General features: G+C 47.9%; 1 protein-coding gene across 3 annotated transcripts in view; it reads right to left on the bottom strand.

Annotated features, from left to right (window-relative positions):
• Window positions 1–9899: 9899 nt before the first annotated feature.
• Window positions 9900–17051, bottom strand: part of CELF5 (CUGBP Elav-like family member 5) — a 78173-nt gene continuing 71021 nt past the window's right edge. For 2 of the 3 annotated variants that reach the window (XM_081177860.1, XM_081177861.1), the window contains exons 12-13: window positions 16580–16743; window positions 9900–14623 (exon numbers count right to left, since the gene is read on the bottom strand). In XM_081177860.1, the coding sequence (XP_081033986.1) occupies window positions 16616–16743 (128 nt within the window). In that variant the 3' untranslated portion in view covers window positions 9900–14623; window positions 16580–16615. The remainder of the gene's footprint in view (window positions 14624–16579; window positions 16744–17051) is intronic. The other variant, XR_014003643.1, reaches the window with a different exon arrangement.

Raw genomic sequence — 17051 nt, 5'->3', positions numbered from 1 at the left:
CTGCCGCATTCTGGATTAATTGCAGTTTCCGGGTCACTTTCAAAGGTAGCCCCACGTACAGCGCATTGCAGTAGTCCAAGCGTGAGATAACTAGAGCATGCACCACTCTGGCGAGACAGTTTGCGGGCAGGTAGGGTCTTAGCCTGCGTACCAGGTGGAGCTGGTAGACAGCTGCCCTGGACAGAGTTAACCTGTGCCTGATATGTCTGATATGTTCACCCACAACTTAACACTGGCGACGAGGATGGGATCAATGGACATCAGAGCACAGCCAGATGTAGCCACCCTCTGAGCAGAGCGGACTGTTCTGGCTAGAGCACGGTGTTCCATCCATCGCCCTTCACGCCGGCATCGGACTCATGGCTTCACTTGTGCCTCTACCGCCGTTTGCGCCAGCCTCTGAATCATGGGACTCCTACCTCACTCGGTTCGACTGCTACAGGTGCAACCAATGCTTGGGCCGTCTCAAACACCTCAGGCCCACAGAGGCTGAGGAATAGGCCCCGCTTACGCTCCTGTGATACTTCTTTCAGCTCATTGGCTTGGAGGTAGCAGTCGAACCGAGCGAGGTAGGAGAACAGTCAGCTCTGAATTGGTTCTGTTCAGTGATTTTGCTCAGTGATTCAGCTCATCTCAGAGGGTGGCTGCATCCGGTTGTGCTCTGATTGATCCATTGATCCCATCAGACGACACAGCGATTTCTCCAAAGCAGCTCTTTATTTGTAAGCTGGAGCAGAACTGAACAGCAAACAGCTCAGCCGGCCTGCTTTTATAGGCAGCCGGCTGTCAACATTGGAACAACAACAAACCAGGGTTTCCTGCCTGAAGTAACTGATACTCCTGGTGGCCCGGGGGAGAACTTCAATACATAACAGATCTACAGTGGAGTCCCTAAGGCGCTTTGCACTCCTCCTTCCAGCCAAGCTGGTGCCCGTCTTGTTCTGTTTTCCTTCGGACCACATCAGCAAAGCCGAGAGCGGGGTCTTGTTGTCTGGGCAGCTCCAGACCTCCAGACGCCTGGCCAAGGCCTGTGCCCCAGGGAGGTCACTACAGTCATACCTCGGGTTAAATATGCTTCGAGTTGAGCGAGTTCGAGTTGCGCTCCTCGGCAACCCGGAAGTAACGGCGTGCGTTACTTCCGGGTTTCGCCACTTGCGCATGCGCAGACGCTCAAAATGACGCCACACACATGCACAGAAGCGTCAAAAAGCGACGAGCTAGTTCCGTTTACCTCTAGATGCGAACAGGGCTCCGGAATGGATCCCGTTCGTATCTAGAGGTACCACTGTAATGCTTCACTGCCAAAGGCACCCTCCATTGTCCCTCAAGACAGATGGGTGCCTGATGGATTTTCTGTAGGGCACCCAATGTAGGGTGGTTGTACATGCTCAAAACATCCCTTGTGGGTGAACGGTTGTGTTTCGCCTCTGCGCGGGCTCCGTCGGCTTTGCCTATTTAAATCTGCATCAGACCACAAATCCTCACGAAAATCCATCAGGGTGCGACTTTCTCCCCAGCTGAGAAAGTGCACAGAGGCACTGCGGTCCTTAATTTTACATTTACCCCCACCCCACACACACCGCCACCACCCTGAGTTACTCCCTGCCCCAGGGCAACTCTGATCAGTGGACTCGGGTTCTAGTAAACACACAGAAAAGCATACTGGATCCTGCAAGCCTTTGAAGTCTGTAAACCCTGGCATGTAGAGCCTCCAGGTACAGAGGCACTCTACCATAGGATGCCAGGAGCAGCAACGATGGAGGCCTCTCGTGCCCTGTTTGTGGCCTTCCTGGAGGTACCCGGTCACTGTTGAAAATGCGGTGCTGGGTTAAATGGAACAGATCCATTTATTGTGGTTCTCAATTTCCATAACAGCCTTTTTGTATGCTGTCCTCACTGAAATATGCATTTTAACACACACTTTCTCCTCTACTTTCTGCAATTCTGCGCACATTACTTGGCGGGAAAATTTAGCTTTGAATTACTTGGATAACGTGCGGATTTTCAAAGGATGGCTGCATTTCGGTTCTTGCAGGGTTTCAGAAACTGCAAACTGAATTTAATCCCCCTCTCCGCCACCTTTTCTTTGAACTCTTCTAAGGGGAAATCAAGATCAAACCTCTCCATTCTGAAGGAAATCAGCCCTGAGTGCTCACTGGAAGGACAGATCCTGAAGCTGAGGCTCCAAGACTTTGGCCACCTCATGAGAAGAGAAGACTCCCTGGAAAAGACCCTGATGTTGGGAAAGATGGAGGGCACAAGGAGAAGGGGACGACGGAGGACGAGATGGTGGGACAGTGTTCTCGAAGCTACTAACATGAGTTTGACCAAACTGGGGGAGGCAGTGGAAGACAGGAGGGCCTGGCGTGCTCTGGTCCAGGGGGTCACGAAGAGTCGGATACGACTAAACGACTAAACAACAACAACAAGGGGAAATCAAAACACAGCAACACTCTCTCAAGAGAAAAATAAAAGTCTTTCGCCTGAAGCAATTGAGACTCCATTCTGGTCCCTGTTTATTCAAATAAATTCCATTTGCTTGGGTTTTTTTGTTTTTGTTTTTATTCAATAAAAGTCATAAGATTCTTAAGACCACAGCAAGTTGCTGGACACTCAAGTCTATTGGTATGATTTCACCTGCAAACATCGGAAATTCTTGCAGCAGTAATTGTCAATGGAAAAGTTGGTGGGTGGGGGGTGAACGGGGAGGAGAAGGACTAGGATACTCCCCCCCTCCCCTCTTATTTTCACACAGTACTCCAAAATGTCCTTTTAAGGTAGAGAGAAGGAATGTGGTTGGCAGGTGGGGGTTATAGGTATATATTTATATTTATATATATATATATTTAAATTTGCTTTCGTAGATTTTCACGGGTACAGGAATGCAGGTTTTGGTGTCTTCGGGTATCTTCCCGTGTAAGAGTTGGGGTGTCTAGGCGACGTTTCGACGAGGTCTCACTCGTCATCTTCAGGCTGGTGCTTTCGGCTTCTTGTTACTAGAACAGAGCAGGATCTCCGTGTTTGAGTTCCTATAAATACTGTTGAGGGGGTGTTGAAAAACTTCCTCTCTTTACCAACACATGAAAGAAACAGGACACGAAATTAATTTTGCAGATTCCAAATTGCTCTTTAACATGGAACATCACCACAAGAGAATAATCATGGAAGCCATCGAGATAGAGAAACACCCTCACAACATGAACAAGCGTGACGACACGTCCCGCCTGCCAGACATCTGGAAATTAGCCCTCCCCACAAAAACCGACACCAGAACCAGAGGCACACAGAACGCCATCTCCAATCAACCACACCAGACCCAAACCCAGACCCTCTCCACAGATAAATTACAGACACCATCCAGTAGCCAAACCATAGTGGCACCTCCGGATGCTGCACCCCCCTGCAATCCCTACACAGATCTGGCTGGCACAGGGCACAAAACCACAGCTCGCCCCTATACACGAAGCCAAGCCAGAGCACAACTAAGTGCAGTACAGCCATCTTCTCAGAAAAAAACACACACCAGCTCAAGAGGTCAAGACACGAAAGCTTTAGCAACTAATCCACACCTAATGACCCTCCTAAGTGGTACTCAGAATATCACTCAAGAAATCACTCAAGATATCCCTCAAGTAATTAATGAACAAAAGAAGAAAAGGCACAATAACCTGGGAACTTCCTCTCTGCCCAGAACGTTGGAGGCTATACACCACACCCCCTCAACAGTATTTATAGGAACTCAAACACGGAGATCCTGCTCTGTTCTAGTAACAAGAAGCCGAAAGCACCAGCCTGAAGATGACGAGTGAGACCTCGTCGAAACGTCGCCTAGACACCCCAACTCTTACACGGGAAGATACCCGAAGACACCAAAACCTGCATATATTTAAATATATATATATTTCTTTTTCAAGTTCAAAATTAAGGTTCAGCCATCATGAAACCACTCCATAGCAGAAATAGAACGACATTGTACAAATCACATACGGAATTGATGGTTTTTAAGTATTAAAAAAACCTGTATTTACAGCTGTAAACGTGGACTTTAGAAAAACAACAACTCACAAATCGTTCACACTGTTCCATGCACCCTCTGTACGCTCCCTCTCTTTCCGAGAGCTCACACACACACACACACACACACACACACACACACACACACCTCCCAAAGCTCTGGAAAAGCGGTAGGCAATTCTGATGGAGCCCGCGGCAGAACTTGGAAATTCTTCCTCGATGAGATATAGCAACTTGAGATGTCAACCCTGCCTGGAATTTCCTTGGCTTTGTTGAAGTGGGCCTGGGCAAACCCAGTGTTTGTCCTGCGAACGGGCTCTTTGGCGGCTGACTTGGCTTTTCAGTAACGCAGAGAATTTCATTTCGGTGTTCTGTGTTGTTGGTTTCTTTGCATCCGAAGCGCCTTGTGGGCATTATTTCACCCTTAACAACAACCCTTTAAAGTGGGCCAGTATTAATTCCCTCTCTGCACATTGCCCATTGCAGATATCGGAGGGCGAAGAGAATACTGGTTTGCTAAGGCGAGATTGAGGTCCATAAATGACAGCGCAACCTTAGGCACCTCTCTACTCGGGAGTAAGTGCCACTGAGGTCGGCGCAGTCCTCAAGAGGGAAGTGGGCATTGGGTGGCAGCTGTTCAGCCTGACCCTATGCCTGTCCTCCTCAGAAGCAACACCCCACTGTTCTGCAATGGGGCTTACCTCTGAGTAGACCTGCAAAAGGTTGCACCGAAAGCCTCCAGACCTGATACACTTCCTGGGGCGAAGGAGGCAGAGCTTCGTACTCAGAGAGGACCGTTCTCTGTTAGAGGACTGTGTCTGGACAAAGTTTAGTTTGAAGATGAAGAATCCTAAAAAGGGACAAAAAGAGAATTGGCCCATCAACTGCACCTGGTTTGCAGAAGGAGCTGCTACACACCTGGGACTCAGCTACACTCGACAATCACCGCATTTTTCGCTCTATAAGACGCACCAGACCACAAGACGCACCTAGTTTTTGGAGGAGGAAAACAAGAAAAAAATAAAAAATATTCTGAATCTCAGAAGCCAGAACAGCAAGAGGGATCGCTGCGCAGTGAAAGCAGCAATCCCTCTTGCTGTTCTGGCTTCTGGGATAGCTGCGCAGCCTGCATTCGCTCCAGAAGACGCACACACATTTCCCCTTACTTTTTAGGAGGGGAAAAGTGAGTCTTATAGAGCAAAAAATATGGTGTATTTTGTAAACATGTGACACTAGATGCCGCTGCAGAGCAGCGATCCGTCACCAATGGGATTTTGCATCGAGAGCTTTTATTTTTCTATAACGGTTTTTTATTTTTAAATCAGTGTAGATCCAGCCCTGGAAAGGGATGAATTTCTGTTCGAACTAGAGCCATTACTTCTTGATTTGCATCCGGCTGTATGTGCAAATTTGTGGGCAGTGGTGAAAATCCTAGGCAACACCTAACAGGGCAGACCTCCCCGGGAGTAAGTCCCACTGAATCCAGTGAGTCGAGTGTGAGGATTGCAGGTTTTCTCACCCTCAGGTGCTCTGCTGTACCAGATACTAAACCAGCGACTAGCTTTGGGTGCATGCCTGACAGGACCCTGTAATTTAGTGGCCGAACACCTGCTTTGCATGCAGCAGGTTCCGAGTTCAAGTCCTGACATCTGCACTGGGAGAGACTCCTTCCTGAAACCCGAGAGCGGTGCTGCAGGCCAGTGTAAACAATACCGATGTCCCGACTCGGTTTAAGGCAGTGTCCTATTTAAGTTGGCCTCAGAACGATGAGGACGAGAGTCGTACTTTTATCTCTATGGGAAGGTTGGTAGCAGCTGCTCTCCAGGTAAGTGAAACCCTGGGGATCCACTGGACGGAACAGAGATCTGCTTGGGTATACAAGGCTGCTTCTTGTTCTCCTCCGCCCAGAAAGGGGGCAGAGACCAGTTCCTTTGGAATGGGCGTTTCCTGAAAAGCAAAAGAGGGCAGTTTGGTTCCTTGGCAGAGAGAGGCAATTCCACTGGCAAAGCCTCTTGCCCCAGGAGTATATTATCCCAATTTTGCAGATGGAAAAACTGAGGCTGGGAGAGCAGAGAGCTTGTCCAGTGAGCAAGGGGACTTCACAGTTCCTCAGGCTCCTGACTGCTCCGTTATGCCAGCCCTGAAAAATCAACGAGGCCGGGGGCTGTAGGGAGCCCTAAACTGCTTTTGCAATTTTGACCCCATGAGAAGCTGGGTTCTGTTTGGGGGGTGTGTGTGCAGAGACTTTGCAGGCTGCCTGAGGCTTCGCCCCCTCCCCTCCCTTAGTTGTTGCTGTTTGCATAGGTAATTTTTGCAATGTTTAAAGCTGGTTTGCATATTTTGCTCTGAGGGGCGAGGTGGCAAAGTGGACATCCTGAAGGGGCACTTTTCCTAGAAGGAAACTCCAGCCAAAGCGGTGTGTGTGTTTACTTCTGAGTAAATGCACACACCTAGGATCACTCTGCAAAGTGCTGTCTCTCCCACACCACCAAACTACGCTGGAACTGGCTCCCGAGACTTTGCCAGGCCTTGCCCACGTGATCCCAAGAACACCTTGGAAACAATAGGGGCTAGAAACTTGCTCTGTTTGTTTGCTTTTTTTTAAAAAAAAAAGAAATTAAGATTCTCAAGAAGCCTAATCCTGAAGCTCAGCCTGCCCTCTGCAGCCACCAGAGAATTGTGCACTACCCTGAGGCCTCCTTCTATTTGAAAAAGCCAACTTTTTAAAAAAATTAAAATTAAAAAAGCTGTTAAATGCAGCTGCATTTTTTTAATAAGGCTCTGACGGTAGAAAAGAAGGGAAGCTTCCATCTTCCAAGTTATACACAACTCTCCCACGAACCATCTGTTCATTGGAAAGTGTTTAAAATGTGTGGTTTTTTTTTATTATTTTACCCTTTTTTTGGTGGGGGTGATTTTTTAAAAAACGAATTTGCTGGAATTTCAGAGGAGGCTGGCAAGGTGTGTGGACCAAATTACTCATGCCCAGGGTGGGGAGACTGTGACCCTCCAGATGTTCACTTCCAGCTGCCACCCATTTAAGCCAGCATGCCCAATGGCCGGGGCGAAGGGCGGCAACATCTGGCGAGCCAAAGTTTCTCCGTCCCTCTGTTACGCTGCAAGTGCCACACCTGGGCTGCAATCCTGCACACTCCCACTTACTGTCCAATTCAATGGCATGCGCTCCTGGGGAGGTGCCCTCAATTGGGGCATGGCCAGGGAGAAAGAGTTGCCTTGCTCTGAGTCTAACAGCGCAGCTACGCCTCTTCAGTGAACATGGTGCTTTCAGACGAGGGCTTTCTTATCTAGTTCAAATGCATCTGAAAGTGGGGAGAAGGCTGTTGTTAAGAAGGACAGCATGTGTTTCGAACATGGGGCCCGGACACACTCTGTGGAATGCTCGTCTTTTTTTTTTACACAATCCTTTAAATTTAAATCCTTTAAATTCCTAGGAGTTTATCTCAATGAAGACCTTACTTGGAAAATCAGTACAACCCAGGTGGTTAAGAAAGCCCAACGGAGACTGCATCTCCTCAGAGTATTGCAAAAGAACGATGTCAATCAACATTTGATGACCTCCTTCTACCGGTCCGCAATAGAAAGTGTCCTTTCATACTGCATCACGGTGTGGGACGCTGGTTTGACATCAACCGATAGGAAGTGCCTACAGAGGGTGTTGAATACAGCACGAGATATTATGGGCTGTTCCATGAATCCGCTGGATGAAATCGCAGAAGAACGGTGCCTCAGGACAGTGAGGGAAATTCTCAGGGATGATTCACACCCTGGCCGGCACTTTCTATACAAGTTGTACAAGTGACCATAAAGTATTTCAATTCAATTTCAGTTTCCCTTTTGCCCAGTTCTGAGAGCTGTTGCCCTTTTCATTTCCCCATCTGGTGCATGTTATTTCTTTAACTGATTTTTTAAAATAAATAAATAAAATGTGTGCCTCCTGCTTGATTGGGAAAAACAAAAACAACAACCCAAAACTGAACAGACCTTGAGGCATTTTCAGGAAGCTTACGTCATGCCAACCAGTTGTGGGAAGGTGGAGGGAATGACGCTTTGACAGTCGTACCTTGGAAGTTGAACAGAATCCATTCCGGAAGTCCGTTCGACTTTCAAAACGTTCGGAAACCAGAGCGCGGCTTCCGATTGGCTGTGGGAAGCTCCTGCAGCCAATCAGAAGCCCCATCGGACGTTCGGGTTCCAAAGAATGTTCGCAAAACGGAACACTCACTTCTGGGTTTGCGGCGTTCGGGAGCCAAAATGTCCCAGTTCCAAGGTGTTCAGGATCCAAGGTATGATTGTATATAAAGGTAAAGGGACCCCTGACCATTAGGTCCAGTCGTGACCGACTCTGGGGTTGCGGCACTCATCTCGCTTTATTGGCTGAGGGAGCCGGCGTACAGCTTCCGGGTCATGTGGCCAGCATGACTACGCTGCTTCTGGCGAACCAGAGCAGCGCACAGAAACGCTGTTTACCTTCCCGCCGGAGCGGTACCTATTGATCTACTTGCACTTTGACGTGCTTTCAAACTGCTAGGTTGGCAGGAGCTGGGACAGAGCAATGGGAGCTCACTCCGTCATGGGGATTCGAACCGCTGACCTTCTGATCGGCAAGCCCCAGGCTCTGTGGTTTAGACCACAGCGCCACCCGCGTCCCGTGTTGAGGTGGAGGGGGCATTTAAATGGTGACTGCTTGTTGTGGGGTGGACCATTGCTGGTGGGTTTTTATCCAGTGGGTTCCTTCCCACAGCTCAGAGTGGCTGGGGCATCCCAGTCAGGTGGGAAGCATAGAAGTAATAAAATCCTTATTATTATTATGTTCTGTTTGGCCCATATTAGATGCCTAAGGCACCAGCTGCAAACTAGGGTGCCTCCGTTAAACCCCTGGGCTTGGCAGCAGGGAGCCCTCGAGATATCTTTTGGGACTACACCTCCCATCATCCTTTGCCCTTTCTTTGCAAGGCTGGCAAGAACCTAACTCCAATTGGACGGTGGCTCCCTGCTTGCTCACCTGACACCATTTCCCTCTGTTAGCCTTCCTTTTTCTCCCAGGCCCCTGAAGCGGAAGGGTTTCAAGTATTTGTGGCCTCGTTTCATGGGGCAGGTTCTGCCTTTGAGTGGAAAAGATGCGCTCCTTCCTAGGTTTTGTTGATTGGAATTTAATGTTCATGGACTGCGTTGTAAGTCCGCTTTGCAAGCAAAGAGACTTATATTCATTAATAATACTTGGGGTGGAATATACAGTGGTGCCCCGCAAGACGAATGCCTCGCAAGACGGAAAACTCGCTAGACAAAAGGGTTTTCCGTTTTGGAGGTGCTTCGCAAAATGAATTTCCTATGGGCTTGCTTCGCAAGACGACAATGTCTTGCGAGTTCCTGCTGGTTTTTCCCCTTTCCCCCCCTTTTTCTAAGCCGCTAAGCCGCTTATCAGCTGATCCGATCAGCAGATAAGCCGCTAAAAGCCACTAAAAGCCGCTAATAGCGCTAATCCGCTAATCCGTCAATGGGCTTGCTTCGCAAGACGAAAAAACCGCTAGACGAAGAGAATCACAGAACGGATTCTTTTCGTCTTGCGAGGCACCACTGTACCGTATTTTTCGCTCTATAAGACGCACCAGACCACAAGACGCACCTAGTTTTTGGAGGAGGAAAATAATAAAAAAATATTCTGAATCTCAGAAGCCAGAAGAGCAAGAGGGATCGCTGCGCAGGGAAAGCAGCAATCCCTCTTGCTGTTCTGGCTTCTGGGATAGCTGCGCAGCCTGCATTCGCTCCATAAGACGCGCACACATTTCCCCTTACTTTTTAGGAGGGAAAAAGTGAGTCTTATAGAGCAAAAAATACGGAATGTGGTTGGGATAGCTTTTCTTAAAAAAAACAAACCTCTACATGGACAGAAGAAGCCCTGAATTGCTTGTTAGATAGCCAGCTGCTCAAGACAGACTGGCGTGCCTTGGGATATTGACTTGCCAAAGTCACCGCTGCGGGAACATGCCCACTTCTGACACCAGGTTGCACCCACTCACAATGCTGCTTTAGGCTGGGGTGGGGACCGTCTGTGCCCTTCCAGATGGCGCTGGACTCCAACTCCCAGGAGCCAGCAGGGGCAGTAGTCAAGGATGATGGGAATTGTAGTTCAGCAACTTTTGGAGACCCATAGATTCCTCCCTCCCTCTCTCTCTCTCTCTCTCTCTCTCTCTCTCTCTCTCACACACACACACACACACACACACACACACAGGAATGTTTAAGTATATAGTAAAATTCTGGCATATTTCAGACTAGCCTGCCGCAGGAGATCTTGTGTAGCAATACATATACATATATATAGATATATCTCTATGTTTAAAAAGATACATTTTTTTGGTCAAATCGCTACCCTTGGCATGTTTGGCTCTCCTGCCACCGAAGCTAAGCTGTGGGGTGTGAGTGTTTTAAAATGTGCTTTTAAATCTGATATACGCCAGGGATCAAGGGTGGGGGTTGGGGTGGTGGTGGAAGGGTGGCTGAGAGCGGAGGTAATGGGTGGGATGAATCTAGGGAGGAAGTGCAGTGTAATGGTTAGAGCGTTGGACCTGGAAGAGCAGAGTTCGAAACCCCCACTCAGTCATGAAGCTCACCGGGTGATCTTGGAGGATGAAACGGGGGGAGGGGGGACGGACCTTTTGCCACACCTAGAGATCCTTGGAAGATAAAGGAGGCATATAAATGAAATAAATAAACGACGATAATAAGTAAGAGCCAGGGAAACAGAGCTTGGGCTTCTGGGTAAGGAAGGGGTAGCAGCCTGGGGAGATACAGATGTTTCTGGGTGACAAACTCCACAAAGGAGGCTGGGGCAGATGGGAGTTGGGGGTTCAGCCATATCTGAGGGCTCCAGACATCCGTCTGTCCCCACAGCAATGGGGTAATGGGGGGTGGAAACAGGGGTGGGGTGGGACAGGGTTAAAGGACTCCTCCAGAGGCTGGGGAAAGGGGTGGTTGAGAAAAACCCCTGGGACAGGCAACACGCTCTATGTGGGCCTACCTTTGAAGGTGACTTGGAAACTGCAATTAATCCAGAATGCGGCAGCCAGACTGGTGACTGGAAGCGGCCGCCGAGGCCACATAACACCGGTCCTCAAAGACCTACATTGGCTCCCAATACATTTCCGAGCACAATTCAAAGTGTTGGTGCTGACCTTGAAAGCCCTAAACAGCCTCGGTCCAGTATACCTGAAGGAGAGTCTCCACCTCCATCGTTCTGCCTGGACACTGAGGTCCAGCGCCGAGGGCCTTCTGGCGGTTCCCTCATTGCGAGAAGTGAGGTTACAGGGAACCAAGCAGAGGGCCCTCTCGGTGGTGGCGCCCGCCCTGTGGAATGCCCTCCCAGCAGATGTCAAGGCAATAAACAACTATTTTACTTTTAAAAGACAACTGTTTAGGAAAGTTTTTAATGTCTGACGCTGTATTGTTTTTAATATTTGGTTGGAAGCCGCCCAGAGTGGCTGAGGAAACCTAGCCAGATGGGCGGGGTATAAATTATTATTATTATTATTATTATTATTATTATTATTATTATTATTATTATTATGCCAGTGGCCCATCTAGTCAATGCAGAACAGCAGGCTGCTCTCAAGGCAACCTGAATTTCAATGCTGGTTCGGCACACATTCCGTTCTCTTTAAACCAGCTTTGCTATCATTTCAGCTGTATGCTATAATGATGTTATTAACATGTTGCAAGCTGCCTTGAAATCCCAATTTTTTTGGGGGGTGGAAGGAGGATACAAATATAGAGAATTGTAGAGGTGGAAGGGGTCTCATGGGTCATCTAGACCAACCCCCTGCAATGCAAGTAATAATAATAATAATAATAATAATAATAATAATAATAATAATAATAATTTCAGCATCCTGTTCTCCCAGTGGCCAACCAGATGTTTGTGGGAAGTCTACAAGCGGGATTTGAGCACAAAAGCAACTCTCCCCGCCTGCGGTTCCCAGCAACTAGTTTTCAGAAGCAACTGGGGAGGGGGCCAATGGCAACAAGGCCCTGCCAGGCCCTCCATTGCCCCCTGCAACAGAGATGCACTTAGATGCAGCCGGCTGGCAACTAAGAACGCACCGGCCAACAGGACTCTCAGTCTGATGCAAGAAAACCAATTCTGAATGACCTTGCAATTAAGACAATCGGAAGGGTGGTTAAGACTGCCAGATCAGCTGGCTTTTAAAAAATAAAAATAAAATAAACATGGGGCAGAAGGGGCAGTTTGTGGTGCCACCGTCCCCTCTAAGAATGAAACAAATTCACGGGAGAATGAATAAGCAGCTTTTTTGGACATGGCAGCCAAACAGAACCTTCAAGGACAAAATTAATGGGAGAAGCTTGCAAATAGCAGATAGGCTTAGGGTTTAAATATGTAATGTGATGAATTAATATGTTTAATGCTGAACTGGAAAGCGTGGGAAAAAGATGTACATGATTAAGTTAATTTTATAAGAATAACGGTTTTGAAAACCGTTAAAATGATATACAGGTGAAACTTGAAAAATTAGAATATCGTGGGAAAGTTCCTTGATTTCAGTAATTCAACTTAAAAGGTGAAACTAATATATGAGATCGACTCATGACATGCAAAGCGAGATGTGCTTCTACTTCTCAGAGGTCCAGTCTGGCTCAGTTTGCAAGCCTTGTTTTGCTGATTTCCTTGAATATTCTAATTTTCTGAGATTGTCAATTTGGGGTTTTCACCAGCTGTACGCCATGATCATCGCAATGATAACAAATCGAGGCTTGACATATCCTCGCTTTGCATGTCACGAGTCGATCTCATATATTAGTTTCACTTTTGAAGTTGAATTACTGAAATAAAGGAACTTTTCCATGATATTCTGATTTTTCGAGTTTCTCCTGTACACTGAAATTCAACCAGGGGGATACGAGGAAGTCACTTAACAATGTTTCTGAGTTTGGTTTAAATAAGGTTGAGATTTATGTTCGTTTGTCTATTTGTTTGTTTAAATTCTTTTTGGAAAATCAATAAAAAAAATTGGGGGGAAAGAACCTCCAAAGACAGGGGCAGTCTACCTCTCAGCAACCAAAGGGAGTTGTGTGTGTGTGTGTGTGTAAGCAAGTCTTTTCATGCCCTGCTGCTTGCTTGTGAATGCTCTTAGGCTGGACACTGTCAGAAACAGTCCACTGGGCAGGTGAGGTACTGGTCTGATCAATCAATGCACAACAGATTTTTTTTTGGGGGGGGGGGTTGGAATGGTTGAATGCAGATAGAATGGGAAGTGGGAAGAGGGGTTGGAAAGGCAGTGTGCTATTGGGTGGGGAAGTGGGGGGCTGGCGTTCCAGATCTGTTTCCAAGAATCAGCCATGCCTTTGGGCTGTGCAAAGTCTCTAAGCTTGCGTTGTGTATACAGAATCATAGAGCTGAATAGTCCAATGTAGGAATAACCCTCTGCAATGCATATATATATATGTATATCTACACACACACACACACATAGATACGTGTATCAGTTGCATACTGTTTGATTTGTTCCCCTGAAGAGAGAACTCTTCTGCAATAATATTTTGCTTGCATCTTCTTGGGTTAGCAATTTCACACACACACACACACACACACACACACACACACACACACACACACACACGCTGGAAACATCGGCTATCTGCAGAACAGTAAAAAATAAAGTAAAATTCAAGTCTGTTGCTGGAGGCAGTGTTGTAACCCTTATCAATAGGTTCCTTTCCTTTTCCTTGCTTCTTTTTTTAAAAACAGTTAGCCCTCCATTTGATCAGGAATATTTGGCTGTTGAGGAAGGGGGCGAGGAAGAGAGCCTCCCCCGCACCCCTCGCCCCGCTGCGCTCTTTCCTCTTTCCGTTTCGGCGCAGCCACGGAAATGCCGCCGCGAAGGCACTTCTTCTACATGCCCTCATCCGCGGAGCCTTCTTCAAAGACGCGCCCCAGCATCCCTTCCCCTGGCCCTTCGTCCGCACTCCGTCCCGGACGCCAAGGCGGAAAAGAGCTTCTCCTTTTGCACCCGGTAGAGCTCTTGGGGGGGGGGAAGACCTAGGCCCTTTCCGACGCCATCCGAGGATCAGGCACTATCTGTCGTCTCGCATCGACTCACCCGCCGTAGAAAGGAAGAAAAATTTGGTCCTGTGGTTTTTCTTTTTCTCTTCTTCTTCCGAACGTTTTAAAAAAAATAGAGTTGCTGTAATATATATTTATATATCCTTATATATATATATATATCTCTTTCGCTTTCTCTCTCTTCTATTTATATACACAACACGGTTTAAATTAGAAAGCCAGCTGTTAAAACGATGCAACCAAGTCTTCAGGTTGGTCCATTGGCTAAACTGGGGGGCAGCTGTCCGTAGTGCTGAAATCCCCCACACATATACACACACCCTGTGAATCCTTTCAGGAGGACGTTGTGAAAGGTGTTGTTGCTGGATATTGGCTGGGTTGGTTTGTTGTCATTGGCTTCCCCCCGCCCCCCCCACTCCGCCCAAGGAAGGTGGGGAATTGTTCGGGGGCGGGGGATCCCTTCTTTAAAACGAAAGAACGAAATCAATTGGAAGAGGGGATGCTTAACTTCACCTAAAGGAGAAGAAGAGAGAGAGAGAGGTTGGAATGCAAGGTTGCCAAAGTCACACACCTGTCGTCCCCCCCCCCATATGATAAAATACAGCATGCTCACATTGTGCATGGGGGGGGGGGGCGTGCGCGTTCAGATCAGGGATCGAAACCGTTAGAGGCTGCAAGCACTTAAAATATTTTCGTGCCCCATACATATCTAATTCAAAATCTAAAACAATAATAAACCATGAACTGAAATTTTATTTTTTCAAAATGAAATGAAGCCTACGGTAAGATGGAAGGAGATGCTTATTTTTGTATACTTGCACTTTATTCGAATTTTTCTTTCCCTTCCTCCTTTTTCTAAAAGCCTTTGATCAGATCCTCAAAACTAATCTGGCATCTATACCTTGTGGAGATCAGGCCCCCCACAGCCTGCCTTAATAATAATAATAATAATAATAATAATAATAATAATAATAATAATAATAATAAATTTTTATTTATACCCTGCCCTCCTCAGCCAAGACCAGGCTCAGGGCAGCTAACACCAGGTAAAAACATTTGATTAAAATACAACTTAAAAACAAGATTAAGTACAACATTAAAATGCAGCCCCATTTCAGTAGAAACTCAAATCAAAAACTTTTTGGGGATGAAAACGTCAAATCTTCACCATGGCCAACTATCCAGACTGGTCCTACGTGGGCCAGAAAAAAGCCAGGGAAGTCCCCAAATAGGAGTTCCATCACAGAAGGAGAAAGGGAAAATGAAAGAGGGGGAGGGGATTAGCTTGATTCCAAGCCAAAGGCCAGGCGGAACAACTCTTGTTTGTGTGGTTGTCGTATTGGGGTTTTTAATAGATTCCAACAGGGAAAATGAATGCTCAGCCAAGCAATTGGTGAGCATTAATGTTAAAAATCCGGAAAAGGAATATTTTTTGAGGTACCGTATTTTTCGCCCTATAGGATGCACTTTTCCCCCTCCAAAAATGAAGGGGAAATGTGTGTGCATCCTATGGGGCGGATGCAGGCTTTCCCGGGCTTCCTGCAGCTCTGCGCCACCCTCCGGATCCCGGCGCGAAGCCGCGCGGGGCTCTGGAGGGTGACGCGGAGCTGCCTGCGCTCCAGGGCTTCCTGCAGCTCTGCGCCACCCTCCCGATCCTGGCGCGAAGCCGCGTGGGGCTCCAGAGGGTAGCGCGGAGCTGCCTGCATTCCGAAGCCTGGTGCGCGCTGAAGAGCGCCCCCGGGCTTCGCGCACCTCTCCGCAAGCCTGGGGAGACCGGCGCGGCTCCCTAGGCTTGCAGATAGCAGGCTGTTCTGGGGGCTGGGGTCGGGGGAAGCTCGGGCTTCCCCCGTGCCAGCCCCGTGCCTGGGGAGGGAAATTTTTTTTTCTTTATTCCCCCCCCCAAAAAATTAGGTGCGTCCTATGGGGCGGTGCGTCCTATGGGGCAAAAAATACGGTGCTTTCCTTGATGCCCTAAGCATGTACCGTGTTTTTCGCTCTATAAGACACACCAGACCACAAGACGCACCTAGTTGTTGGAGGAGGAAAACAAGGAAAAAAATATTCTGAATCTCAGAAGCCAGAACAGCAAGAGGGATCTCTGCACAGTGAAAGCAGCAATCCCTCTTGCTGTTCTGGCTTCTGGGATAGCTGTGCAGCCTGCATTCGCTCCATAAAACGCCCACACATTTCCCCTTACTTTTTAGGAGGGAAAAAGTGAGTCTTATAGAGCAAAAAATACAGTATTTATTTTGCTTATTCAGCCCTGATTCAGATCCATGGGGTCCAAAGCCCTGGAGGTGCCCCATGGCTGGCGGGTGAGAAAGAGAGGATCCCCACTACTCTCAGAGGGAGCCTTGCCCCAACGCTGCAATTTTTCCTCCGAGGGGAGTTCTTTCGGTCCCTTGTATCGCTTTGGTTGCCCTTCGGCTGGAGCTTTCCGGACTCTGTGACACCCTTGCATTTACGTACTGTGGGACTGCAGTTTCCATCGCAGGGACGCGCAGTTCAGTAGGGGTGGCTGGCGTCCTTAGGCCGCTTCAATTGCACCTTCAATCTTTTCATCCCGATCTGGAATCCATTCATAGCCTGGATAGCTGTCTGGGCACTGGACGGGTTGTCGAAACTCACAAAGCCTGAATAAAAGGGGGAGGCAAAGATACGACATGATACGATACGATGATCTTTATTGTCATTGTCCCATACAGAACAACGGAATTGGAAAAATCTACATCAGACATTCAAAAACCAACAATAATAAATTTAATTATCATTCTACCCGGACACTGAGGTCCAGCACCGAGGGCCTTCTGGCGGTTCCCTCACTGCGAGAAGCCAAGTTACAGGGAACCAGGCAGAGGGCCTTCTCGGTGGTGGCGCCCTCCCTGTGGAACGCCCTCCCACCAGATGTCAAAGAGAACAACAACTACCAGGCTTTTAGAAA

Source organism: Podarcis bocagei, assembly GCF_964188305.1.
Source record: "Podarcis bocagei genome assembly, chromosome: 18".
NCBI classification, from domain to species: domain Eukaryota; kingdom Metazoa; phylum Chordata; class Lepidosauria; order Squamata; family Lacertidae; genus Podarcis; species Podarcis bocagei.
Note: the sequence above shows the minus strand (reverse complement) of the source record. Positions and strands in the feature narration are given on the sequence as shown.